This window comes from Alosa sapidissima, chromosome 14, assembly GCF_018492685.1.
Source record: "Alosa sapidissima isolate fAloSap1 chromosome 14, fAloSap1.pri, whole genome shotgun sequence".
Classification (NCBI taxonomy): Eukaryota; Metazoa; Chordata; class Actinopteri; order Clupeiformes; family Clupeidae; genus Alosa; species Alosa sapidissima.
The window spans coordinates 6,444,711-6,471,157 of NC_055970.1; the positions used below are offsets into that span (position 1 = coordinate 6,444,711).

At 44.7% G+C, this 26,447-nt stretch overlaps 2 protein-coding genes across 6 annotated transcripts in view; one reads left to right on the forward strand and one right to left on the reverse strand.

The window, feature by feature from the left end:
* Window positions 1–2,071: 2,071 nt before the first annotated feature.
* On the reverse strand, window positions 2,072–24,789 carry lrrc28 (leucine rich repeat containing 28). Of its 5 annotated transcripts, none has more exons than XM_042060824.1 (10): window positions 24,771–24,789; window positions 17,165–17,395; window positions 16,087–16,127; window positions 14,769–14,806; window positions 14,534–14,671; window positions 9,712–9,918; window positions 7,182–7,284; window positions 5,995–6,170; window positions 4,886–5,045; window positions 2,072–2,415 (listed from the first exon to the last, which is right to left on the reverse strand). In XM_042060824.1, the coding sequence occupies exons 2-10, from the start codon at window positions 17,330–17,332 to the stop codon at window positions 2,346–2,348; spliced, it is 1,101 nt and encodes a 366-aa protein (XP_041916758.1). In that variant the 5' UTR covers window positions 17,333–17,395; window positions 24,771–24,789; the 3' UTR covers window positions 2,072–2,345. The 5 variants fall into 5 exon arrangements, with proteins under 5 accessions (XP_041916758.1, XP_041916756.1, XP_041916755.1 ...); XM_042060822.1 differs by lacking the exon at window positions 24,771–24,789 and adding an exon at window positions 18,353–18,666; XM_042060821.1 differs by lacking the exon at window positions 24,771–24,789 and adding an exon at window positions 18,347–18,666.
* Window positions 23,485–26,447, forward strand: part of tent4b (terminal nucleotidyltransferase 4B) — a 30,061-nt gene continuing 27,098 nt past the window's right edge. The window contains exon 1 of the mRNA XM_042060820.1: window positions 23,485–24,516. Coding sequence (XP_041916754.1) covers window positions 23,942–24,516 — 575 coding nt within the window. The 5' untranslated portion in view covers window positions 23,485–23,941. The remainder of the gene's footprint in view (window positions 24,517–26,447) is intronic.

Sequence of the window (26,447 nt, forward strand, 5' to 3'; positions counted from 1 at the left end):
GAGCAAATTGGCTGTGACGATATAATCTTCCGTGAAGTCATCCAAAAGCAATACTCTTAAAGGTTACGTTTCATTCTTCAAACCCATGTGAACGCTAATTCATTAGATTAGCTGAACTCCTCCACTTCTTGTAAGTCCACTATCTACAGTGTGATGGGATCATTAAACTATGAAACTGCTGGCAAGGTCATGTCTCCGCTTTTCCAGGTTGCCAAGTGTTCTCAACCTATCCAAGTCTGAAAAACACACCGAGGACTCTTCTTTGAACTTCTTTTGGAAAAGCCTCTCAAATTAGCCAAAGATCTGGAGTACATATACGCATTTTCACCCAAATCGACTATCTAGCGTCGCCTATGACAACTGTACTTTTTCCAGCATCAAACATAAGTGTGTCCTCCAGGGAGTAGACACGGGGCCTTGTCAGAGACTGCTGCTGGCATAGAGCTGTTGACCTGTCCAAATAATGTAAGAGACATTCTGGGCTCTACTCTGCTCGCTCATCAACACCCTTGAAGGCTTTCACTGTGCTGCCCAATTCTGAATACCTGTAATATCGTCTGCGTCTGAGCGTCAGTGTGAGTGTATGTGTACTGCATGAACACATGCCACGAGAGAGTCAAGTAATCCTGACTGTGTGTGTGTGTGTGTGTGCGCGTGTGCGCGTGTGCGTGTGTGTGTGTGTGCGTGTGTGTGACAATACAGACACCAGACAAATGTGAAAATTAAGAATGATTTTTGCCAAATGTCAGACATTCAAACAAAAGCAATTATTCATAAATTAGATTTTCTTACAGAGTAAACACAATGTACAAAAATCAGTTAAAATGAAGGACTGCTTAAAAAAAAAAACTTAATTCCACTATGTACGCCGCCTTCCTTCATTCTATTGAACGAAATGCTGTCATCTTGGTGACCAAACTCTATGAAATAAACTCCCTTGGTTGTTGGCAAATGAGACATTAGTTATAACCATCTAGTAGGTTGGAAGAGCCACTGTGGGAGCCGTGTAAAGAAATCTAATGATCCGTTTCACCTTCTCAGTCAGTGTGCTGAGATTCAAGCAGTAAATGTCTTCATATGATCCACACTCGCAATTCTTCCAGTTAATATTTGAGCCTGTACGTTTGTTTCACAGGTTTTCCAAACTTCACAATCTGTTCATTTTGGCCTTCATTCAAGGGGCTTGACAACACAGTCACTGAAAGAGCCTTAATTATCAGGCCAACACTGAGCTTTTTTTCTTTCTCTGCGTGTGTCTGTGTCTGTGTCTGTGTGTGTGTGGCTCACAGTTTTGGATCAAATCTCACAAAGCCAGCTGGGAGTTTCATTCAAGTGCAAACTTCAGAATACATCAGAGGAAGCACACAAACTAGACAGTGTACAATCGAATGCACATGAGCCTTGGGCCCACTCCCCACGTCATCTGAACACAGTCAGTCACTCAGCACCAAAACTCTTCCAATGTGATGATGGCAGCCTTGTTTCTCTACACTTGGTGTGACCTTGGAAACACCAAAGGCATTTTCTTAAAAAAAAAAAATGTATAAATGCACTTCTCGTGGTGATTGATTAAGATATATTTCACTTTATGTAATTTACTCCAATATCCAAGCAGTATTTGGGACCAAACTCTTCACTCTGATAATCAACATGTTTTTGTAGACCAAAATATATTTGTTTGAGCTATCTTTGCCACCATGACACATTAATGCTAAGCACACATTTGAAAATAACTAGGAAAGTAGATTTTGCTTTCTCTCTCAGATGAGGAGAAATGAGAGTTCTTCATCCGCTTGTAGTGAGATGTGTAGTATTCACCGGCGATGACTTGACACTGCTAAATTACTGGATCGACTGATGATGATGATGATGTGTGGAACATTCCAGAACGTTCTGCTTATTCCACGGTCATTTCTGATCAGGTTAAATGAAAAACCGTCAGAGCCTGATGACTGTTTGTTATCAAACACGGGACATGTGAGTTATGGAGGAGGGAAGAGTGTGTGTGTGTGTGTGTGTGTGTGTGTGTGTGTGTGTGTGTGTGTGTGTGTGTGTGTGTGTGTGTGTGTGTGTGTGTGTGTGTGTGTGTGGTGGGGGGGGGGGAGGGGTTGTGACATTCATCGCCATCGTTGGCCCCGTGTCCCTTTGCTGGGGCCTTCTCCTTCATAAGTGGTTTGTGGGACAAGATAAGTGTAGCATCTGCTCTCTGTAGTCCGTTTAGCTGTAGCAGCCGTAGAGAGTGGGAGAAAAACACAATCCTCCGTTCCCTTCATGTGGATGAGGGCAGCCTTCAGTGCACTGAGAGGAGAACAGGAGGGAGGGAGAGGGCGCCACACCTACGCTTGTCATCCCTGCAGGTCAAATGTCCTCAAACACTGACTGGAGCAGCAATATGCCACAAAACTCACTGTGGTTCTGTTGGAGGAGAAAACAAAGGGAACAGAGAGAGAGAGAGAGAGAGAGAGAGAGAGAAAGAGAGAATATAACTGTCAGAGAGAGGAGAGAGCATGTGTTAGGAGAGGAGACTGGAGGATGCTGAAGCAGATTGGAGTGTGGTGTGGTGTGGTGTGTGTGTGTGTGAGTGTGAGCAGCACTTCAGTCCTTGGAGGAGAGTACAAGGGCAGGGAGCCATGGCCAGCCTCCAGCTAATGATTCTCTCTCATCAGCACCGCCACCACCGCTACTCTATAGGTCACTCTGGCTACAAGTGTAAATGGACGATGCAGAGCCTCCACAGCAACAAGTTTATCAGAAAGGAGCCGACAAAGAAATAGTTCAGGGCTATGCTTCTAAAAAAAATGTTATTGATTAATAGAAACTGGACGATTTTTGTTAGGGCTTAAATTGAGACTTGAGAATTGAGACTGAGACTGTTACCTCAGGCACTTATGAAATAATCTCGACATTCACTCACAGCTGACAACATCTACAGTGATCATATTCCAGTTTTTTTGGCCCATGTTTGTGCTAGACCCTAGAATGCTCCCTCGCTTCCCAGAATCCTAAATCTCAGTGTCACGAGCGCTAATCTGTGGAGCTCCATTGCATGATATCGGTTACATTCGCAGCACAGGGAATGCTTTGACATTCAGCGCTCTTCCAAGGGCGTCTGGAGCTGCTTTGCTGATCAACTCTGCGGATCCGCACTCCCCGAGAAAAGACGCCTTTGTGAGAGAGGTGCAACATTTTTACACCCGTGTAGGTCGGGGGAGCTCACAGCTCCCTCCCTGATCAACACTCTCTCCCCCACCTCAGCGGAAGTCCCTGTGCGCCACACAACAACATGCTCATGGATGTAAATGACAGATAGAGGTGTGATGCTGTTTTTCCCTGCCTGCCTCCATCTCTCTCTCTCTCGTTCTCTCGCTCGCTCTCTCTTTTCGCCCTGGGGAGACTCATGTGGTTTCTTTTGGCAGGGCTCCATGGGCGAGCTTCGGAGCCGAGTCGCCACTCGGCAGCGGACCCCCTTTTCCGAACACACAGCTTTGACGGCGGCACATGCACAGTCGCTACTCTGTGCCTGTGTGTGTATATGTGTGTGTGTGTGTGTGTGTGTGTGTACGTTTGTATGTGTGTATATGTGTGTACGTGTGTGTGTGTGCCTGTGTGTGTGTGCGTGAACGTTTGTATGTGTGTATATGTGTGTACGTGTGTGTGTGTGCCTGTGTGTGTGTGCGTGTGTGTACGTTTGTATGTGTGTATATGTGTGTACGTGTGTATGTGTGTATATGTGTGTACGTGTGTATGTGTGTATATGTGTGTACGTGTGTATGTGTGTACGTGTGTGTGTGTGCCTGTGTGTGTGTGTGTGTGTGCGTGTGTGCGTGTGTGTGCGTGTGTGTGTGTGTGCGGGCACGGTGGCGCAGCGTGAGGCCGGCGCTGGCTTCCCCTGGCAAAAAAGCTGCACTGTCAAAGGGAATCAGCGTCGAGCGGCCATCCCTTTCAATTAGCCTCCCCCGCGCCTGAAAACCTGCACCAAATGCCAGCGAGGAGTGGCGGAGCAGCAGGAGGGGAGAGCAGGTGGGGGTGGGGGAGGTGGAGGTGGAGAGGGGTGGTGCGGTGTGGCGGAGGAGACAAGAGGAGAGGAGAGATGAGGAGCCCGAGAGAGAGAGAGTGGAGGACTGAAATATGAACCAGTGCTTTGTTTTTCTACTGCATTCATAGCAAGGCACATCATAATTGGGGCGGGTTGGGGGGGGGGGGGGGGGAGGGAGTGGACAACACAGCGGAGAGCAAAGAGGCAGGATGAGGGGTAATTACTAGAATGATAATATCTCTTAATGCATCTGGACCCAAGGAACGCGGCAAATAACAGCACTCAGGGGTCGAGTGGACGAGACATTTATGTGAATCGCGGGGTGTCCTGTTACAAATGAAGTGTGACAGGAGGCACAATGGCCGCAGCCCGTCGTGAGATAGCCACTGTAACGCATCCCCAGGCAGCTCATTACTTGGCTCACAGAGCGGCTAAGTGGACAGACATCAGACACGGCCGAGAGAGAGAGAGAGAGACCAGCAGAAGGATGGAGTGGACAGAGACTTGTGTGTTTGCGCTATCTGTTGGCCCAAGTGCTTTAGCTAGGGGCACCCTGGGGGCAAGCTATCGCTAGTTGCAGCGCAGTTTGCACTGGCTGCAGACAAGCTGATTAAACGTCTTAATTGCGCTGCTGGTTTTCCGAGGCTAACCTGCACCTGCATCAGTCCCGATGTGTCCCCTTGTCGCTACCCGACGGTAGTGTGTGTGTGTGTGTGTGTCTGTGTTAAAAAACTCTGACGTGAGCTGCTTTTGAACAGGGATGGTGTGTGTGTGTGTGTGTGTGTGTGTGTGTGTGTGTGTGTGTGTGTATTGGGGGGGGGGGGGGGGGGGGGGGTGGGCAGTGATTACCTCCTGTGGACGCCCGCCAGGGCCGTCTCGCGCAGGGGGAAGAGCTTGGGGTAGACGATGGTAAACATGGGCTGGCTGCAGCGGTGGCAGTGTCCCAGCGGGCACTGCAGGAGGTCTAGCAGGCTCTTAGGCAACAGGATGGGAGGCAGGATCTTCACACCTGCACACCAACACACCAACACGCACACCCACACATTGTTACTGAGGCAGGTAGAACTGTAGAATAAAGACACAACTGAGAATAGGAAGGGTGCAAAAGAAAGTAATATATAATAATGCTAATAATAAAATGGGATGTGATTGGCAAAGGACCAAAAAGCAGGAACATACATAAAACTTTATCTAACAAGGGACAAGGCTAGTTTAGTATTGCTAGCCACAGGAAGGCAATTATCATTAATATTTCTGCAAGGTGCAATACAGTACGTTATGTACAGAACGTTAGCTCTGTGTAACTTCATGTTGACTTTTACACGCCTGATTTCCTGATCATCATGGGACGCTGTGCTACAACCCCTTCACTGGTAGAAATCGGCTATCCATTTCTTCTGGCACGGGCTGTGTGTACTAACATTGCCAGATAACACACAGATAGGACTACCAGTCAATAAGACACGAGTGCTTCCTGACAACATTGCCATCTTCTAATACTGGTGGTCAGTTAATCATTCCAGATTAATCTGGAAAAGTCACATCCTTGAATAATAGCAATGATTCTGTATCGGAATTAAGATATTTCAATGTTCTTAAAAGTAATATGTGTGTTTTGTCCCTCCCATGAACCTCACTGAACCAGCTGAACGTTTGTCCACACGTTACAGTGATTCCATGATGAAATGTCATTGATTGACTGGACATACAGCTGTATGTTTATGTTGTTATGTTTATGAAATAAGGAGTAAAATGACATTAATGCTGAAGAAGACATTTCAATGTCTATTTGCTGCAGCAATTGCACATATTTTCACAAAAAAAAAATGAAGTTACAAAATGACAGGAGCTCCCAGCTTTTGCATACACCTGCACACGCCCAACTCTGGGGGAATCACCACACCGGCTTTAAACCAGGGTCTCGATTGACCTCACAGTGTCCCTGCCTGACCTCACACCTTTTGGGGGGCCGTTGTACATGCTGTGCAGGGCCCTCATGGCCAGCTCCTCCAGGGGCACCACCTGATCCAGCTCCGAGCCAATGGCCTTCACTTCCACCGGCAGGGTCACGGTCATCTCCCCCAGCGCCAGGGTGACCAGCTTCACATCAGACACCTGCGCTGACAGCCCACATCTGGAGGGAGAGGAGAGGAGAGGAAGAGGAGGAGGGAGAGGGAGAGGGAGAGGGAGAGGAGGAGAGGGAGAGGGAGAGGAGGAGAGGGAGAGGGAGAGGGAGAGGGAGAGGGGAGGAGAGGAGAGGAGAGGAGAGGAGAGGAGAGGGAGAGGGAGAGGGAGAGGGGGAGGAGAGGAGAGGAGAGGAGAGGAGAGGAGAGGAGAGGAGAGGAGAGGAGAGGGAAGGAGAGGAGAGGAGAGGGAAAGGGAGAGGGAGAGGGAGAGGAGAGGAGAGGAAGGAGAGGGGAGGGAGGAGAGGAGAGGAGAGGAAGAGGGAGAGGGAGGAGGAGAGGAGAGGTGAGGAGAGGGGAGGAGAGGGAGAGAGAGGAGGAGGGAGGAGGGAGAGGAGAGGGGAGGAGAGGAGAGGGGAGGAGAGGAGAGGAGAGGAAGAGGGAGAGGGAGGAGGAGAGGAGAGGTGAGGAGAGGGGAGGAGAGGGAGAGGAGAGGAGGAGGGAGGAGGGAGAGGAGAGGGGAAGGAGAGGAGAGGGGAGGGAGGAGAGGGGAGGGAGGAGAGGAGAGGGGAGGAGAGGAGAGGAGAGGAAGAGGGAGAGGGAGGAGGAGAGGAGAGGTGAGGAGAGGGGAGGAGAATGAATGGCGAATTTAGCCCAGATAACTTCACCTCATGAGTCTTGATAGGATGCCCCTGAGTCAGGGGTTCGACTGACCATTCCAATGAAAATCTGAATTAAATCAAATCCGTACAAACAATGTATTTGAACATCCATATTGTCACTTACGGCTTCAGCCCACAAAGGCAGATGAACACATATGGAGGAGGCAGAAAGAAAGAAAGAAAGAAAGAAAGAAAGAAAGAAAGAAAGAAAGAAAGAAAGAAGAGGAGAGAGAGAGAGAGAGAAAGAAAGAAAGAAAGAAAGAAAGAAAGAAAGAAAGAAAGAGAGAGAGAGAGAGAGAGCGAGCAAAAGGGAAAGACAGGAGAGAGGCAGAGAGAAGAGAAAGAATGTGGATTCCTCACCCGCTGCAGCCGATGACTTTGTTGTACAGGTAGGATGGAAGGCCTTTCAGGTGAATGTTGTTGTCCACAAAGACAAACTGCAGCTCCCGTGAGCGCCCGAGATCTGACGGATGCAAATGATCACAGATGCAAATCATCAGCTTCACAATAACGTGCCCCACATTACCTCATTACCAACTCAAGAATGTTGTTATGTCCCAAACGCGTCACATGGTCCACACACATTCTTTGCCGCCTGCTCTACGAAAGACACCGATTTCGGTGGGTTGGTTAATGACACGCCTCACGTTGAGGTGGTTCTACAGCATGACACATGCCAGGAGACCCTCTCCCGACACTCTCAGTCCCCCCCCCCCCCCCCCCCTGCCTTTGCTGCTCGGGCACGGGATATGCAAGACAGACTGTGGCAACACTCTTTGCCCTTGACGTAAACTTGGGCTGATGCTATCGCGTGCACTATGCACGTGCCGCGGTGCAGATAGGGAGCCTTTGAAGCTACGGATGGAGCAACACCCCGAGCACAAGACACCCAACCTAACCGTGCACACGCACACACCCACACACACACACATTAGTATGCCAGGCTCATTATCATCCTGCCGGAGTGTGTACCCCCCCTACGGGCTCCAGTAGCACCTCACAGTGTGGGGCTCCTTGCACCTGCAGCTACACAATCACACACACACACACACACTCACACACTCACTACCACACAAGCACACACACACAGACAAACACACACACACACACAGACAAACAAACACACACACACAGACACAAACACACACACACACACACACACACTGGCTAGCTAGCAAAAACTCCCATCCCCTACCCTTGCCACTGCACTAACTAGCAGTCTCTCCAACAGTGGCAATTACCCCGTCCTCAACAGGAGCGTGACACGCCTGGAAGAGTGAAGATGGTGAGGAGTCTCTGTGTGTGTGTGTGTGTGTGTGTGTGTGTGTGTGTGTGTGTGCCTGCTAAGGGGTGAGGTTGAGGTGGTGGAAGGACTGTTGACAGCTACAACGTCCACCAGTAGAGGAGGGAAAAAAAGGCGTCAAGGAAGGAAGATTTGTGCCGCTTCACAGGCAGCAGCCTCAGAATTAGGGCTATTAGTGCACTGCACTGGAGAGAGAGGGAGGGAGGGAGGGAGAGAGAGCACAGAGAGAGAGAGAGAGAGAGAGCACAGAGAGAGAGAGAGAGAGAGAGAGAGAGAGAGAGAGAGAGAGAGAGAGAGAGCAGAGAGAGAGAGAGAGAGAGAGAGAGAGAGAACCCTGCAATTATCAGTTATTTGAGCTGATGGTGGTGTTGCCCCTCAGTTTCAGCGCACATCCGCGCCACTGGCAGGGCTGAGGGGAGGGGTGGGGGGGGGGGGGGGGGTGCAGGGGTGAGGGGCCCCTGCCAGCACACACAAAGGGAAAGACGGGGGTCGCCATATGTGAGTGAACACTGCTCTTGAGTTTCCTCTTTCTCTCGGTGTGTGTGTGTGTGAGTGTGTGTGTGTGTGTGTGTGTGTGTGTGTGTGTGTGTGTGTGGGCAGCGTGACTTTTCTTCACTCCTGCTATCTGTCACTCAGACACCTGGCCCACACACAAGTGGACAGCTGACGGAGGCCGTCCGTCTGTAAACGACGGGAGGGGAGGGGAGGGCTGGGTGAAAACGTCGACTTACACCAGCACCAGCACCATTTCCATACACGTCTGACTCTTTCATGTGGCTGCTTTAAAGCTCTCAAGCGCCCTCAAACATTTCCACTGGACCGCTACCGCTACCGCTGCTGCTCCTCCCAGATCAAAGTGTCACTTCTGAGAGCCCACCAGCAACTCCTGGAACCAGGGGAGAGCAGGCAAAGGCTCCTCCGCCTCCCTTCCTCTCTAACCCTCTCTCTCTCCCTTCCTCTTTAAACCCCTCTGTATCCCCCCCTCTCTTCCTTTACCTCCCTCTCAGGCTCATTTACTGTCTCTTCCTCTACCTCCTCACTCAGATTCAGTCACTCTTCCTCCTTCTCTCTCTCCCCCTTTACCTCCCCCTGCCTCCCTCCCCCCTCTCTCTCTCTCTCTCTCTATCTCTCTCTCTCAGCATATGCCACGCACTTCATGAGGAGAGACAAAGCACACTCTGTCCATGTGCGTGCCACACGCTGAAGCCGCCACGCTGGAATCATCAGAGACGCCTGTTATGAGGAGCGTTCTTTCTCTTTTTACGAGATGACGACCCTTTGAAAGGCCGTGCTGTTAATGACCTTCTCGTGATCTCTCTCTGCACTCACTCTACAATCTTCAATCAAATAATTCCCATTGATTACATGCCAACTCATGGTGGTCCTTCACGGCACATGACATAGCGCAGTGTGACTTGGTGAATGTAATAGGCCGAGAAGCACGCTCATTACAAAAAGAAACATCACTGTATGCTTCCCAGAGGCACTGGCACTTTTGCAGTCCTGTGACTGACACAGAGACTGACTGACTGATGACTGTGGAGCTGACACAAGTCCCAGCATGCATCGGCGGCCGCGCAGACTCACCGAGGGGCAGCGAGGCCAGGCAGTTGGCGGCCATGGAGAGCTCGTTGAGGCTGTGCAGCTGGCAGAGCTGGCGCGGAAGGCAGCGCAGGTTGTTCCGGTCGGCCGTCAGGCACTGCAGGGACAGGCACTGGTGGAGCCGCTCGGGCAGAGAGCTTAGCAGGTTCATGGACACGTCCAGGGTCTCCAGCTCACGCAGATCCCCGATCTCTGTGGGGATGCCATGGCAACAGCACGTCAAAAACGTGTACACACACACACACAAAATTATACAAATATGAAACATACAACATATATATACCTATGTGCACATAAACATACATACCTATATGTACACATATATACATGCAGTACACACACTGACATGCACACGTAACACACTATGTACACAATATGTATATAAGGAGACGCAACATAGCCTTGGATATCCCGTCTCTGTTCTCTCTGAAATCATGCTGTTGCTAAAAGAAACTTCTGCTCCATAGAATAACAGCGCTCAGATGGGCCAGGCGCAGGTAGCGTTCTGCCTGAGCAGTCGTGCTACTGTGGACAACAGCAACTGACATGTCTGAGAACAAACACATATCATCACTTTGACACGCACTGTTTATGCAGCGGGACAGGGTGAGGTCCGTGCTCCCGTTCCACCGCTGAGCCGCGACGACGCACTGTGTGTGTGTGTGTGTGTGTTTGTGTGACAGACTGGATTCTCAGGAGACAGGTCTGTGTGTCTACTCTACACAGCGGAGTCCAGCTGATCCCCTGTTCATTACCGCTGCTAATGACAAGTGGCATTAGCGGGCAGAACGAGAGAGTGGGCAGAACAGGAGTGGGGGTGGGGCTGGAAATGGGGAAGCCAGTCATTTAGCGCTAGTGCTAGTACAGTAAGCTTAAGCAAGCGCTAGCACCGCTTACTCTCTCTCTCTCTCTCTCTCTCTCTCTCTCTCAGTCAGTTTAACTGTCTGTCTGTTTGTCTGCCTGCCTTCATACCTGCCTGTCTGTCTGTCTGTCCAGGTCTCTTCACTTTAACTAGAAGCTAGACCTTGAGAGGGAAGCACCACAAAGGTAAGGGGGGATGAGCCCGAGAGAGGAGTGACAGCATGTGGTCTCAGGTGAAGTCCACAAACAAACACCTTACAGACACGGCTGGGGTTAATACGAGGCAACTGCCTTCCCAGAGCCCCAGGGCATCAGCACGAGGGGGGGGGGGGGGGGGGGGGGGGCACTGGTGACCCTGACTCAGCATGTCCAGTGTCCACATGTACATATCTGACTTATGGCCACAGACACGCTTTGCAGCGAACCAGACCAGGAGCCAGCAGTTTCCATCAGACAGGTCACCACAGGTGGCAGTGGCGGTGATGGAAGCAGGGGACGATACAAGAGGTCAGAGCCCGGTGTCCCCATAGTGATGGATCTATACACTTACGTGTGTTCACTAAGATTGATCTAAGATTGATTGAGCCCGAGACAGGAGTGACAGCATGTGGTCTCAGGTGAAGTGTGTGGGAAGGGACAGGCCTCAGCTTGGACGTCACCCCTTTTTTATGTTACAGGCCATGTCAGTCTCCACGAGTCCAGTTCCATGGCTACTGCTTATCGCCCCCTGTTGACAACAAGAGGGACCTGACGATAGAGGCAGCGAGACCCAAAAGCCTACACACTATGATGTCTGATCCCATTTCTGCTCCGACTAAAACAAAACTTCATTGATGAGGACAAGGTCTTAGCAGCTTCATTTGTGCTGTCAAAATGAATACAATCTTGTGACTGGAAAGGGAACCGTTACCCTTCAGCTAGCAGGGCAGGACTGCTGGTCTCATAAACCCATATGGTTAATCAATTAGCGAACAATCAAAGTGGTTTTCCGACCACTGGAATGTCTGCGCTGTTTCAGAGCCCTTTCAATCTATTGTATAATTGTGCTCAGGCAACCGACCACACCACTGTTGCATGCAATATCCAAGCCGCAGACACAGTTCAATGACACACTAGGAATTAATGACAAAGAAAGGTTGTGTGGGGCAGAATATAGGTCAGTGGCTAAATAGCAATAGCACACTGACTGAGTGAATGCTAACGGAACACTGAAAATGTCCAAACGGGAGACGGCGAAGACGGAGGGGATTTCCAGACAAAACTGACGGATCATAAGCTTGTGCCATAAACTTTAACAGGGTGTTTAAAAGCACAGTTCTCATTCATAACAAACACACAGGGCACAGCCTCAATATTGCTGTCTGTCAAATAGATGTCATTGGTTTAAAACAAAGGTTCATTACACAATAGACTGAAAGACGCATTCCTAACATCTTGAAAACGAGAACTGCAGAGGCGTGGACTTTTTGTGTTTCTGTGCTAATGTACTGGACTTTGGCTCCTTTCATTCATACACACCGACTATTTACCTCCAGATTAGACAATAGACTAAATAGATTACATACCTCATCACCAAAAAGAAAATCACTGAATCAGACGGAGATGACAACTTGAATGAGATCAGTAAGCAGAAGAGAGCTATGCAAAAGCGATGATCCCCAACTCACGTGTTAGCACTTGTTCTTGACTCAAGCAATAGAGCTAAAGGGGTTTAAACATTGCAATAGGACAGTTTTTGGCCTTGCGTCAGAGGACACCTCGACTGTGATGAAATACACCGAGTATCACAGCTGCGATTTTTTAAAACTCTCTTAAAACCTGAAAGTGCTGTGTGTGAAGGAATAGTGCAGTGACAAAAAAAAAGACCCCCCCCCCCCCGTCCAAACTCTGCCTTCATTCTTTACACAAACTGTGATGCAACTGCTGCTAAAATACAGAAATGTGCATGGCCTTCTTCACACGCATTTCACGTTCCACTTCACATGGGGGTGCTATAACAGTGCCGTCTGAAATACAAGGACTCAGAGTTGCAGAGAGAGAAGGAATAAGAAAGAGAAAAGATTTTTTAAGAATGTAGTGTAAGATTTTGTGCAAAGGGCTTGTGTCATGAATCTATGCTCACCATCTTAAAAGAGAGAGTGAGGGGGGAAGAAAAAAAAAAAAATCCCCTTTGCTCCACAAACAGTGGACTTCTTTTTGGGCGTCTGGCCTGACATACCAGACTTCATTTGTTATTGCATATTTTTACTCACCGTTACTAAATTAGGAAACCAGAAAGCAAGGCATTCCTCTGCCAAGAACAAGTGAGCGAGTGGTAATGGTGGCAGCGGCAGGGTACTGGGGCGGGGGCGGGGGCGGGGGTGGGGGATGTGGAGTGCGGTTTGTGGAGGGGACGGTGCCAGCACCAATCACACACACACACACAATACAGAATGGGAAGCAGCCCTTTAGACAGGCCTCTCCACCCCCTCTGTGACCACTCCAGTCCACAAACAAACACCTTACAGACACGGCTGGGGTTAATACGAGGCAACTGCCTTCCCAGAGCCCCAGGGCATCAGCACGAGGGGGGGGGGGGGGGGGGGGGGCACTGGTGACCCCGACTCAGCACTGTCCAGTGTCCACATGTACATATCTGACTTATGGCCACAGACACGCTTTGCAGCGAACCAGACCAGGAGCCAGCAGTTTCCATCAGACAGGTCACCACAGGTGGCAGTGGCGGTGATGGAAGCAGGGGACGATACAAGAGGTCAGAGCCCGGTGTCCCCATAGTGATGGATCTATACACTTACGTGTGTTCACTAAGACTGATCTTCCACACATTTGTTTGGTTTTTCCATGTGTTTCCCAAACATACTTGTAGGGTGAATGTGCATACACTGCTCTTAAGAACTTCACACCTACACTTTAACTGAAAAAAAGACTTTGACTTCTGCATATAACTGGATAAACCATCCCCTGGTCCTACAACTCCCGTGTTGACACTGACACTATGACGACACGCAACAAGTATGATCTTGTAATGTGGCCAAGGCGCGGCAAGAATTTACAGTTCTCTGATCGCCTAGTCGGACATAGTCAAAGACCATAATGGAAGACAAAAAAAATCGTGTACCGTAATCTGCACAGGCCATTAGGGTGTCACAGAAGAAGAAATTTGACTTTTTTTATTTAATAAAAGATAAACTTGGACAAACAGAATTAGAACCTACTCTTTTTTATAAAGCTTTTTACAAGCTTTTGATTGTCTCAGCACACTCCGAAGAGACCCAAGGTTAGGGTTCATGGAATATGTACTTATCAACGTGCATTTTAAGCCTTAAAGGGACACCAGGCAAGCCTGATGCTTTTTCTCTATGAAACTCCCCCTCACTCGGTCTGAAGCTCTTTTCCTTTTCTTTGCGTCTTCCGTCAAGGGTTTTCGCTGCTTCTTCGCCGGCTCTGCCATTATACACACATTTGCAACAATCGCTAGCGTTTCGTTAGCCTGCCTCTGTGCTGTAAACTGATCCTGCTTCGGTCGGCGGGTACGATACACTGAACTTGCAAGTGGGATATTCTTCCTACAGGCAGTAGGAGCGGGCGAGAGAGTCTTCATTCACCCTGTAATTAGTCATTTAACCATATACCGACTTACGAAGATGAGTAATTTACACAAAAATGTTGCCTGGTGTCCCTTTAAAGTAATTTTGGACTGTAACTAGGTCATCTGTTCACTTGCTAAGTTGAGTTAGCTAAGTTAGTGTTAATTGACATGAATGAACGACAAAATACTTCTACACCGGTGATTTCAGAGTAGCAAGAGGGGCTTCGATTTTCAGTCGGTTGATGTGTATATTCTTAACAAGATTTGAAAACAAATCCTGCCAGTGCATTTCTGTAAAATTCTTTGGGCAAGCGACTATGTTGAATGACTATGGGATAAAAAATGTAGGTTGCATACCTTGAGGAAGGAACTTCAACTGGTTGTTGGCCAATCGCAAGTGGCGTAAAGACCTCAGCCGACCAATCTCAGGACATATAACCTGTAGGGCATTGTCACTCAGATCCAGGGACTGTAGCTTGGCTAAATTTCCTATAGCTGCAGAGGAAAATTGCAAGGCATCATTTGAGAAACTGAAGAACTTCTTACTGTCAATCTGCGCACATCAAAACATTGAGGGGTCGAATATGCTTACCTTCAGGAATGATGGCAATATTGTTTGAGTGCAAATACCTGTAAAAAGACAAAAGACATCCATCATCACAAATACACCTCTTGCTAAACCTACTCCAACATCACAACATGACACACACTGGGCCTTCAAGCAAGGAATATTTCTGTGCCTGAAGTTTTTTGAAGCCGTTATGTTTACCCATCTATGTTCAACTCATAAACAACCCACACCTGAAAAACTTTAAACCCTGCATATGAATATTTTTGCTCTTTCACTGCCATCTACTGGACATTTGGTAAAAGTGCAGTCAGGTCAACTGTCATGATGCTAAGACAACCTTCTCCATTCATTCACCCTGATTGTTGAGATGATTATAGACTACCCTTACATTTCTGAATATGCAGGGTGAGCCATAGAATTAATTATGTATAATATGTTGTACCACAATGCTGTACCACATTGTGCAAGTGTGAGGGAGGCTGTAATGATGAAGAGTGAAACCAAAAATCTTTGAATAATACATGATGTTTAAGTATTTAAAGAGTGCAGTGTGTTTTTGTGTGTTATTTGACTAAAATGTAATATTGACCCTTAACATGGTGAAAAGCCTAATATAACTTTTCACTGTGGCATAGTTCTGAAGTTGTGTTTATTTAAGGCCTCAGCAATGGTCCTTTTGGTCACATGTGATTTTTTTTTTTTTAAGTATATTTTTTGCCTTTATTTGTATAGGACAGTGAAGAGTGAGACAGGAAGTAAGTGGAGGAGAGTGGAGGTGGAGGGTCCGGGACCGGGACATGACCGCAGGTCGGATTCGAACCTGGGTCCCTGTGGGCACTTGGACCCGTATATGGTATGAGTGCTGTAGCCTGTGCCACAGCGCCCCCCACAACATGTGATTTTTGACACTATAGTGTCCAATCAACAAAGAAAACCATACCTTGGAGGTAAAAATATGGGTCTAGGGACCTGAGTATTTCAATGTGACTTTTTCAGATATTGACAGTTTATGAGCTAAATATGGCTATAATACTACATGGAAATGGACTTAAAATAAGCAGAACATATCAAAATTGGATTCCTTGTATCAAACAAAGTAGAGAAAATACATTATACAACAATTTAAGACTAAAGGAAGCTGAGATATAACCTTTTCGCTTTTCGGCGGGGGCCATTTTGGAACTGCCACTAGGCGGGCCACCCCAACTTGTCTCCATGGATTTTTTAAAACCATAGGCCTATACCTTAACACCCTGCCAAAAATCAAAAACTTATCCAGAAGTGCCCAATTTTCATGAATTGCATCCTAGCTACTATATGAAGTTGTGGAAGTACTTACAGTTCGATCAGATTTGGAAGTTTTTGTGCAAGATTGTCAGGCTGTAAAATAAAGAGTATGGATGACGTCTATTTTTTGCATACTGACATCATTGAGAAATACACACTATAAGGTGTATTTCACATAATACACTGACATCAGGAGAAAAATAAAAACAGGGTTCTAAAAAAAAAAAAAACAGTGAGCTGTTTATGATTATGACACATTTGCATGAGATGTAGGCCTAATCAATCTCCTGTTGTATACACATCATGATAGCACCAATGAGGAAATCAGTAGTTTTAACGGTTGCCTACATACAAAATCTTCAATGATGGGATAGCATTTCAGAAAACGTTAATGATGAGTGCATTTTATGAGTGCAAACGTTAATGATGAGTGAATTTTATTTCCCAGTTTCCTCCCGTTTTCTTTCACAAGTGGGATGTGCAAGAGTGGAGGTGGTGTATGGGGGTATAAAAGGTGCATAAGTCGTGAGCACATTTAACTACAGACTTTGCATGCGCACACTAAAGTCACAAATGTGTAACAGGCAAGATAGAAAGTCTGGGCACGATTCAGGATCCAGGTCCGGCCGCCTTGTTTTCTCTATCAATTCTCATGGCATGGCTGGCAAGTCCATGATTCTTTGAAGTTGCAATGCACAGGATAGGGTTTGCATACTTGTAATGAGGATTTTGTGTTGGCGTAAGAGTTTACTTGTATTTGTCTCTCCACACACAAGACGGGCGTGTGAATGTTTTTTGCACCAACTGTACAGCAACGATTGGAGTGAAAGTGCCGCATGCATAACTCTTGAAAGTTGTGATGCACAGGATAGGATTTGTGTACCTGTAACAAGGATTTTTTAACCCGTAGCAACTATTTTAGATAGATAGATAGATAGATACTTTATTGATCCCCAGGGGAAATTCAAAATTCAATTCAATTTTGTGTTATCAATGTATAAAAATATGTACGACTACTGTTGCACATTTGTGACTTTAATGTGTGCATGCAAAATCTGCAGTCAAATGTGCTCTTGACGTATGCACTTTTTATACCTCCATAGAGTGGTGGTGATGGTAATGATCCTTACCAAACTTGTAAGGGAGTTCCTCTTCATGTAAAGTCTTTCCAAAAACTGCAGTCCCTCATCTTTCAGAAGTTCGACAGGAAAGTTGTTCAGATTCCTGTAATTGAGAAACAAATTCTTGTGGCGTTCCTGCTTTGCCATACATATTGTCTCATGGAGTTCTGAGGCCATGGTAGAATGAAGGCCCCTATCCTCCGGGCTTGCTCCCCTCTCTCAGTTAATCCATTGTAACTCCTTGGAAAAAGAAGAGACAGATCATATCAATTTGACAAAGTCAAATCTATCCCATTTTGTATACAATTGGACATCTCGTGACATTTCCAATACCTGCGTGATGAAAGTAAGTTATGAATTTTCATCGCAATCATTCCAAGCACACGTCGAACAGAAAAAATGAACGGAGACAACGACAGTCATATTTCATGAACAAATGAATAAAGGCAAAACATGCAAGTTAGTTTACAATGCACTCAGGGTTTCAAAGAACCACTGAGTCAAACTGCTGCAGTTTACAAAACATTTGATTTGATAGTTTCTGTTGGATGGTTTCTGTATCAACAATATTGCATGTGTAAGTAGCTATATCGTGTCGTATAGTATTTGCAAGACACCACAAGAAAAGAACATTAGAAATAGGCGTGCCTCAAAACATGGTCAGTCAGAGAGCCATAACAGCCTAATGTCAACATCGACACTTGTTAACTAGATAGCTAGCATTAGCGTAGCGTAGCTAACTTATCAGGCAAATACCATAACCTGGTGCATCCATCGATGTCTAACATTGTAGCTCAAACTCATCAACGACATTAAATACTCACCATACCTAACGTTAGCCAAGAAACTACATTAAGTAAACACGTTATAACCTACGAGGCGAAACATGGTGAAATTGTGATTAGCTACAGTCATTCACCTAATGTTGGGTAGCCAGGTAATCAGTAACAGCGGTGTCATTACCTGCTAACAAGCTAGCTGAATAATAATTCAATGGTGAAAATGGCGTTGGATGGCTAGTCGGCTAATTACATAAATAGTGCTAGCTAGTGTTAGCTTCCTAGTTTGCTAACTTGCAAGTCGTAGTCATGCACGCTCTCAAACATCATTCTTAACCACTTAACACATCATACATCCACAACATTACAGTATGTCATATTAACTATATAAATATTGAGGAACAAAACTCACGTTTACCATGCCAATTCATGCAGCTTGCCATTATTGCAAGTTGAGTTCAGGGGTAACGTTGACGTTGAAACTGGTTGAATCGTTCCACAATGTTACATGGAAAGGACGTGGTGAAAATAAATGTTCCTCATCAAATAAAAGTCGCTGAAGGCTGAAAATAGTATTCTTCTTTCAAACATTCACCAATGTTTCATATTATTGAATTATTTCTGTTCTCTGATATAGCCCTCACAATTGCATTCGACGGTTACAGTATCATAACTGGGATAAATTACATTACGATGCATTACGATTACATTACGATGCATGACATGTTGACAATATTAATACTTCCTGTTTCAGTGCCCCTTGTTGTCGCGTAATTCTGTGCTCCAGGCCTATCAGCATTTTTAAAGGGACCCTTGTTTTCATCAAATGGAGACCAAATATACTTGAAGTAAATCACAACTATTTGATTCAGTGTCATAAGATATGCACATTGCACACTCATTGTTGCAAATGGCAAATGGGAGGGGATAATAAGCAGGAAAAAACGTGTAAAATAATCATGCCTACTTTGAAATGATGCAAAACATCCCTTTTCACACCAAAGTAAATAAAATAAATGTAACAAAATAATAGACAGCACCTGACCTGAAAGAAAAAACATTTAGTGTTGATATCCAGGTCCCAGCTATTTCCATAAGGGGGGCACTGTTAACTTGCAGCCTATTTGATGCCACTATCAGGAACCTCATGACAATTGCCATGCAGTCTTAAGACTGCAGGTGGCTTGACTGCTGCTGAACTTGGTGCTGTATGCAGTGATGATAAAGAACTTTGATCATCTGTAGTCTTTTGGGATTCTTAGGCTACATGATACAAATGTGATGGGGAGGAACCCTGGAACTGGATTTTAATCATGTTTCCTTTCACCAAAGGTCCCTATTGATGTTCATGGGCTGCAAAGAGAAGTCACCAATAGGGGTATGTGCATACTGAAAATGCTTTAACAACTGGGTGAGGGTGTTTTGAGTGTCTCAAAGATAGTCAGAAGTAATGGAAATTTTATAAACATCTTCCAGTTTCCCGTACACTGCATATTCCTGACTAAAGAGAAAATCCTGACATTTGGACTAGACCTAATCCATAGGTTTATTACCAGCCCTAAATTTGACTTGCTCTATCTTATCTTAAGTCTACAGACCTTGTCACTCACAACTATCTGCTGAAGACAACCAGAACTTGTCTTGATGTAAATAACGAGTTGTGCATGTACATTATATTGTGCTCATTTATATAGTTTACATCAAAATTATTTTTAAAATATGTCAATTATTTGTGTTATTATTGTGAGATAAAATGTTAGTTTTTTTTATGAGAAAAAGTTTTGCAAGTAATTAATCACAGTTTAATTATGAATGTGTTGCCAGATAGCTTCTGTTGGGTACAGCCATAATGGATGGAGCAACCCCAAGAAGATGACTGGCTAATTCATTATGTAGCTATGTAATTTGTGAACAAATAGCAAGTTTCTAAGTTTGGCTGACTGAATAATCTGCATTTGCTTTATTCCATTTCAGAATGTGGACAGCATTTTCATGTTGAGTGAATGGATTATAAAATAGAAATAAATAAATAAAACAGCGAGGCAGTGTTTGGCTGACAATATAACAAAACAAACAAATATTATGATTATGATTTTAATCATCAGTCATTCTGATTTTGTTTTTTAGCCTTTTGTTATTGGATTCGGTATAGTCAAAATAGCACATTAGACATTTAAATAATTCACTGTTATCTATTTTTGACCAGGGCTGTGATACTGCCTAAATTAACATTCGTGGGCATACAAGATTGTGTATTGTTACTGTAACCTTTACCTAACATTCTACCTGTCACCATGGACTGTTTGTTGATCAAACACATGACAGTTGTGTCAACCACCTGAAATTTTCTGTCATCACTTATTTTCAACCTGCATATGACAGCTTTGCTGTTGATTTGACTGATTGTGTTGTTAAACATCCAGTGTTTTGCCTGATTCGACATATGTTAAATATCACATGGGGAATGGAAAGCATGTATCTTCCTAACCAGTAGGCTATTTTACCATGACAGTGTTGTGAGTTTGGCAACCTCTGTGAATCACTTGGAGCCAATGACAGTGGATCCTCTGCGGTTTACAGACCTCTTCTCAAATGGACATTTGGAGCAAAGGGACACAGCACTGAATTCTTTCATGCAGAATCTGTCCAGAATGTCAAGCATATGTTTTTCTTAGTCCTGCATGGCATTTTCAGACCTTCTAGAACATTGCCTTGTGTAAACATGGATACTGTGTTGTTGTATATAGCTTCTTTTCAACAAGATGGGCCAAACCAATATATTCTCATACTGATAATCTGTCTTGTATAAAGCAGCAACACTGCGCACAGGACTCTGCCAGTGTGAACTTCCAGAACTTCATTTCCAGTTAAATGCATGATAATTATTGAAAATGACAATGTTATTCAATGCTATACTACACTATCGCTGGAGTGGCGTCAGTCACTGTTGTTTTACCATTCGTCTCACTCATCATTCATGTGGCTCTCTTTGTGTGAAAGCATACCAACATAACCATTTCAGAGGTAGGCTATAGGCCAATTGGCAAACTGAATTTTCTACAAACATATTTCAATTTGAGTAATCAATGCATTGATGAAGTAAGTAATCAATGCATTAATTCATGTTTGTTCATTGTTTTTTGCTATTTGTAATATCTTTAATAAATTATCTCAAATTATCAAAAATAGAGTTTTACAAGGACAGACTAGCTGTGAGGGTGTGAACCAGTTTGTGAACCAGTTTGTGAAGTGTGAACCAGTTTGTGTGAGTGTGTGTGTGTGTGTGTGTGTGTGTGTGTGTGTGTGTGTCTGTCTGTCTGTCTCCAATGGGTACACTTAATCCAACTGAGGTGAAGAACTACAGGCCTGTCTCCCTTCTTCCTTTCTTGTCAAAGGTTTGACTGGTTTGAATCTTACCTTAAAAGGCGTTCTTTAAACGTGTCTTGGCAGGGACAGGTATCTAAGTCTCATGACCTCACCACAGGTGTGCCTCAGGGATCAGTATTAGGACCCTTGCTTTTCTCTATTTACACCACTTCTTTAGGTGATACCATTCTCTCCCATGGATTTGACTATCACTGTTATGCAGACGACACTCAACTTTACCTGTCTTTCCCACCTGATGACTCTAGTGTTTTCCACCGGATTTCTGCATGCCTTAAGGATATTTCAGCCTGGATGAAAGATTGGCACCTTCAGCTTAATCTCTCAAAAACAGAGTTTTTGGTGTTTCCAGCTAAAACAGCTATTCCCCAACAGATTAACATCCAGCTTGACTCAACTTCACTCGGCACGAAACTTGGGCGTTGTAATTGATGACCGACTTAACTTCTCTGAGCATATAGCTTATTGCAAAATCATGTCGGTTTATACTTTACAACATTAGGAAGATCAGACCTTATCTGACACAAGATTCCACACACTTCTTGTTCAGACCATGGTCATCTCTAAGCTGGACTATTGTAATTCACTATTAGCTGGCTTACCCGCTTGTGTAACAAGATCATTACAGCTGATTCAGAATGCTGGAGCACGCCTGGTCTTCGATCAGCCAAAGAGGACACATGCAACTCCTCTCCTAGTTACTCTCCATTGGCTCCCTATAGTAGCCAGAATTAAATTTAAATCTCTCACTTTGGCCTATAGGACACTAACTGGATCTGCTCCTAGTTATTTTAATTCAATAATCAAGCCTTATATCCCCAACCGCCCACTGCGGTCTTCTGGTGAGCATCTGTTGTGTCGACCAGTCATGAAAACTGGGTCTAATTCCAGACTCTTTTCTTTGTTGGTGTAATGAATTGCCCAGTGCTCTCCGTTCCTGTAGTAGTTTTGGGTCGTTTAAGAGGGGTCTAAAGACATTCCTATTCAACATATACTTAGTTGTTTAAGCGCTTATGTGTTATGGTTTGTATTTCCCCTGGGGATCAATAAAGTATCTATCTATCTATCTATCTATCTATCTATCTATAATGTTGTTTTATTTTAATTGGGCTGTTAATTAATTTGACATTATTGGGTTTTTTTTATATTCTCCTTAATGTAGTCTTAGCATGTCATTGTTTTTATATTATTGATTGAATGGACATTATTGTTTTATTATTGCCTTTCCCCTTTTTTTCCATTGCTTTTTATTAGGCTATTGATTGAATTGATATTATTGTGTATTATAACTATTCTCCTTAATATGTTTGACCTACATTCTAATCTGTTCCCTGTTCAATTTTAAATATTATTATATTGTTTTGTATTTATGTGTCGCCTTGGACAAAGGCGTCTGCTAAATCCATAACCATAACCATAATGGCATACAGCATACATAACATGTAACCTAATAAAATAATTAAAATAAACCTAACATTTTAATAAATAGAATAAAGGAATGCGAAGGTCTGACATATCTGCATTAGTTCTGGTTCGCATATTATTCATAGGCTATCATTGAGCATTGACTATTGTTTATTATTGCTATTTCCCTTAATGTAGGCCTAGTCTTACCAACATTTTAAAACGGCTCACTGTTCATTTTAACTATTGTATTTTTTTAATTTGTAGGTCGCTTTGGACAAAAGCATCTGCCAAATCCCATAACCCTAACCATGATCATCAGAGAAGCTTCAACCTAGGACGAAGATATGACATCACAGTCAACCACTGGTCTGGTCAACATGATCCTTTTAGGCTAGTCTACCTCAAGTTCACAAAATCTACACTAGGGCATGCTCTTTTCCTTAACTTCGCAGTCAGACCTCCCACGGTCGTTAGACCTTACACAAATTGCCAAATTACAAACGAGGAAACAGCCACATTGACAGATTGATCAACTATAGGGCCTACCCATTGCCCTAAACAGCTATGGCAGAAGCCTTTTCGTTTTGTTGGCATCTTTCAACATTTGCTGACCGAAACTGAGGGTCTAAAGTTTAGACCCTCAGTCACTGAACTTCCTGCAAATGTTTTAAAATCACAACCATTCATCAATCCGTAATTGTTACGTAACAGAGGAACTGTTGTGCTCTTGCGTAACAACGAAACAACTTTCTTCGTGCTGTCACATTCTCTGGTGCTGTTTAAATCCCTTTTCACTCCAGGCGAGTCTGCGCAGTGTCATCATGATGTAGTCCGCCATTGAGAGGACTCGCGATCAGTGAAAGGGTCAGAGTTGCTTCGACTGTCGATGGTTGCACGTTTCTCTCTGTCTGCTCGTTTTCATTTTTTGAACTCTGATCATAGTTTTAATCATCTTCAAATCATCGATTGTGTGGAGGGAATACCAACTTTTCTCTGCTGTGAATGATTTTCCACTCTCAATTTAATGGAACCGGTTGTTAGTATTATAGGGATATATTTGTTGCGAGCAGGCTATCAGGCAAAGTAAGCTAGCTAGCTAGCTAGCCCTCAGCACAGAGCTTGTGAGTTAGCTAGCTGACTGACTGTGGTTGGCTAACTGGCTAACTGAGCACGAACTGAGCCTTGCTCGGGGGGCAGTGTGCCTGCAGTACAATTTATGGATCCTAGAATTGCCTGGTTTCAGCCAGAACAGCGCGGACCTGCTAACAGTTTGTGGATGCAGATTTGGGAGACAACACAAGGTCTGGGAAATCTGTACTTCAATAACAACTATAGCACAGGAGCTAGCACGTCAAGCCATAACGTTAGTCCTAAATTGAACAGTAACGGGGCTACGAGTAACGTGATCACGACCGAAAACGGGACTCCCAATACCACAATCGGCCCAGGTGTTAGTGGCAGCAGCGAGTCCAGGAATCAGGGGATGTCTACTTTAAGGGTCGATAGCGATATCGTGGAACAACGGGACTTCATTCCTTTGGAAACCAACAACAACCAAAACAACCGATCTGTCGTGAGGGGTGGCGGACCAGGGGTGCTGGCCAGTGGGGTTGGGGTATGGAGAGGGGATGTCGCGGGGCACCGCAACAAGAGGAAAAGAGATAACAAAGCAAGCACGTTTGGGTTCAATACTAGTCTATTGCTGAATGGATCTGGAGGAGACGATACTGATGGCTGTGTTTATACGGGTACGCCTTGGAAAACCAGGAACTACTCCGAGGGAATTATTGGGTGAGTTGTCATGACCTATCAAGCTAGTTCACATGCAGCCAACATAACAGTTAGCGCAGTTAATGTATCACGTTAGCTTAGCCTTTAAGCTAAATATTCCGGAGAAGTGCATCAGGTAACTGGTACACACACATTAGATTTCGATACTATTTGAAATACCACCAGTGCTTTTAATGACACATTTGATGATAGTACAGGTGATGGTACATATGAGTCAGTGAAATATCAGTGAACTGCTTAACAAATGAACCTACCGTTATCTGCCAGCGAGCCTCAACCACCAGATATCCGACGGGCTTTCGTTAACTACTCCACCTAACTTCAGGAGCTACCCACTGATATGTATAGAACTAGCAAGGAGTAGAGCAGATTAATTAATCTAATTTTAATCGTGACAGATTTAACGTTGATTGTGAAACCACTCCTCCACATACACATTTTGTTAAAAGTAATTTGGTTAGCTGCAATTCTGTGTAACATTACAACAGCTTTCACATATGTCAGCCGTTGCGGATGTTAAAACTAACTCATCACTTGCTGTGTAATATATATCGTTATGTGATTTTCAAAACGCTAGTGCTATCCCCTGTAGTGTTATCCTCTCGTAAGTCTGGGTGCAATAATTATTCTTAGTGAACGTTATTTGGCTAGTATGTTGGAAATGTTACCGAATGGTCAGTGACTTCAACGTAGCTCACTAGCCAAGTACTCGTTTTTAACCATATTTGGCATGACATTGTCATGACATAGGAATAGGAAATGTCTCTGAAGTGATTTGGGACCCGATAACACTGCTTTCTTTCTTTAGATAAAAAGACAATTGAACTACCAGAGTAGCAAAAAGGATGAGATGGCATTTTCACTAATATAACTATCTACTAACTTCCCATCTTTTCATCTTACTTAGCTAATACTAGGTTTCTCTTATACCTTTATTAAATGCTTCGGATGCTTTTGTAATTAAAACGTTTGTGGTGATGTCATCTAACACAAATTAATAGTTGACAGTCTTATCAGTTAGGCACGCTGCTTCCCTGCCCTTTTAAAACTGCTGTTCATACCAGTTAGCCTAAGTTGTGAACTGAGAAGTCTTGTTCATGTGGGTGTGGTGTTGGTTAAGTGGAGTTTGCTTGTAAGGTTTTAGATACTTTTTTGTATTACTATATTTACTATATGGCTTGCACTGCCTTGAGCAAAGTCTAAGGATAGGGACTGATCCTCATTTATAGAAAGATTCAAGCACAGTGTGTTTATATAAGTGCATTCCTTTGTGATTACTGTTAATGGCTCCAAACCCCTATGCTCCACAGCCCAGATCACATTCACAACTAGGCTGTTGTCACTCTTGATGAATTAAGTTGACTGAGCTGCATTTTAAACATGTGTGCTGAAACAGTGCAAATTTACATATAGATTTCTTCTGAGAACGAATTGGCATTCAGATGGCACATACAGTAGGCTACACCCTGCGCAGGTTTTTAAATCTTGAGCTGTTACTATTCATCAGCTTCTCGTTTTTTCTACGTTTCTTTTATCAAAGCACTTGAAATCAGAGGTTAATTTGCATTCTAATGCTCCCTTGTCACACAAGGCTGTTTCTTCTTGTTGGCTTACATGTCATATCGAACACAGTCACCAAGGCATCATGTGCTAGGCAGACTGTAAAATTGGAAAATGTGATGAAGATTTCAAGGGTTGGTCGTTTGCTGGCAGTGTATGTTTCTCTTTGATTGTGTTTTTCTGAGTAGTTGTGTAGTGTATGCACGTGCATATCTATGTGGTGTTCATCTTACTCTGTGACCAGCCCCCCCTTGACGCTCGTGTGGGAGAAAGAAAGGGTGTTTACATGCTGCACACACGCTGACAATGTCCCAGCCTTGTTCTCCCTCAAAACAAACCCAGACTGGCTTTTCAGCCCGAGAAACCCGATC

Bases quoted from the DNA above. Each gene is read 5' to 3' on its own strand.
- lrrc28 (XM_042060824.1), bottom strand. From the start codon at position 17,332: ATGGCCTCAGAACTCCATGAGACAATATGTATGGCAAAGCAGGAACGC. The intron at 14,807-16,086 runs GTAAGTACTTCC...GTCTTTTTACAG, and splicing joins CTTCCAAATCTGATCGAACT to GTATTTGCACTCAAACAATA. The intron at 14,672-14,768 runs GTAAGCATATTC...TTTCCTCTGCAG, and splicing joins TATTGCCATCATTCCTGAAG to CTATAGGAAATTTAGCCAAG.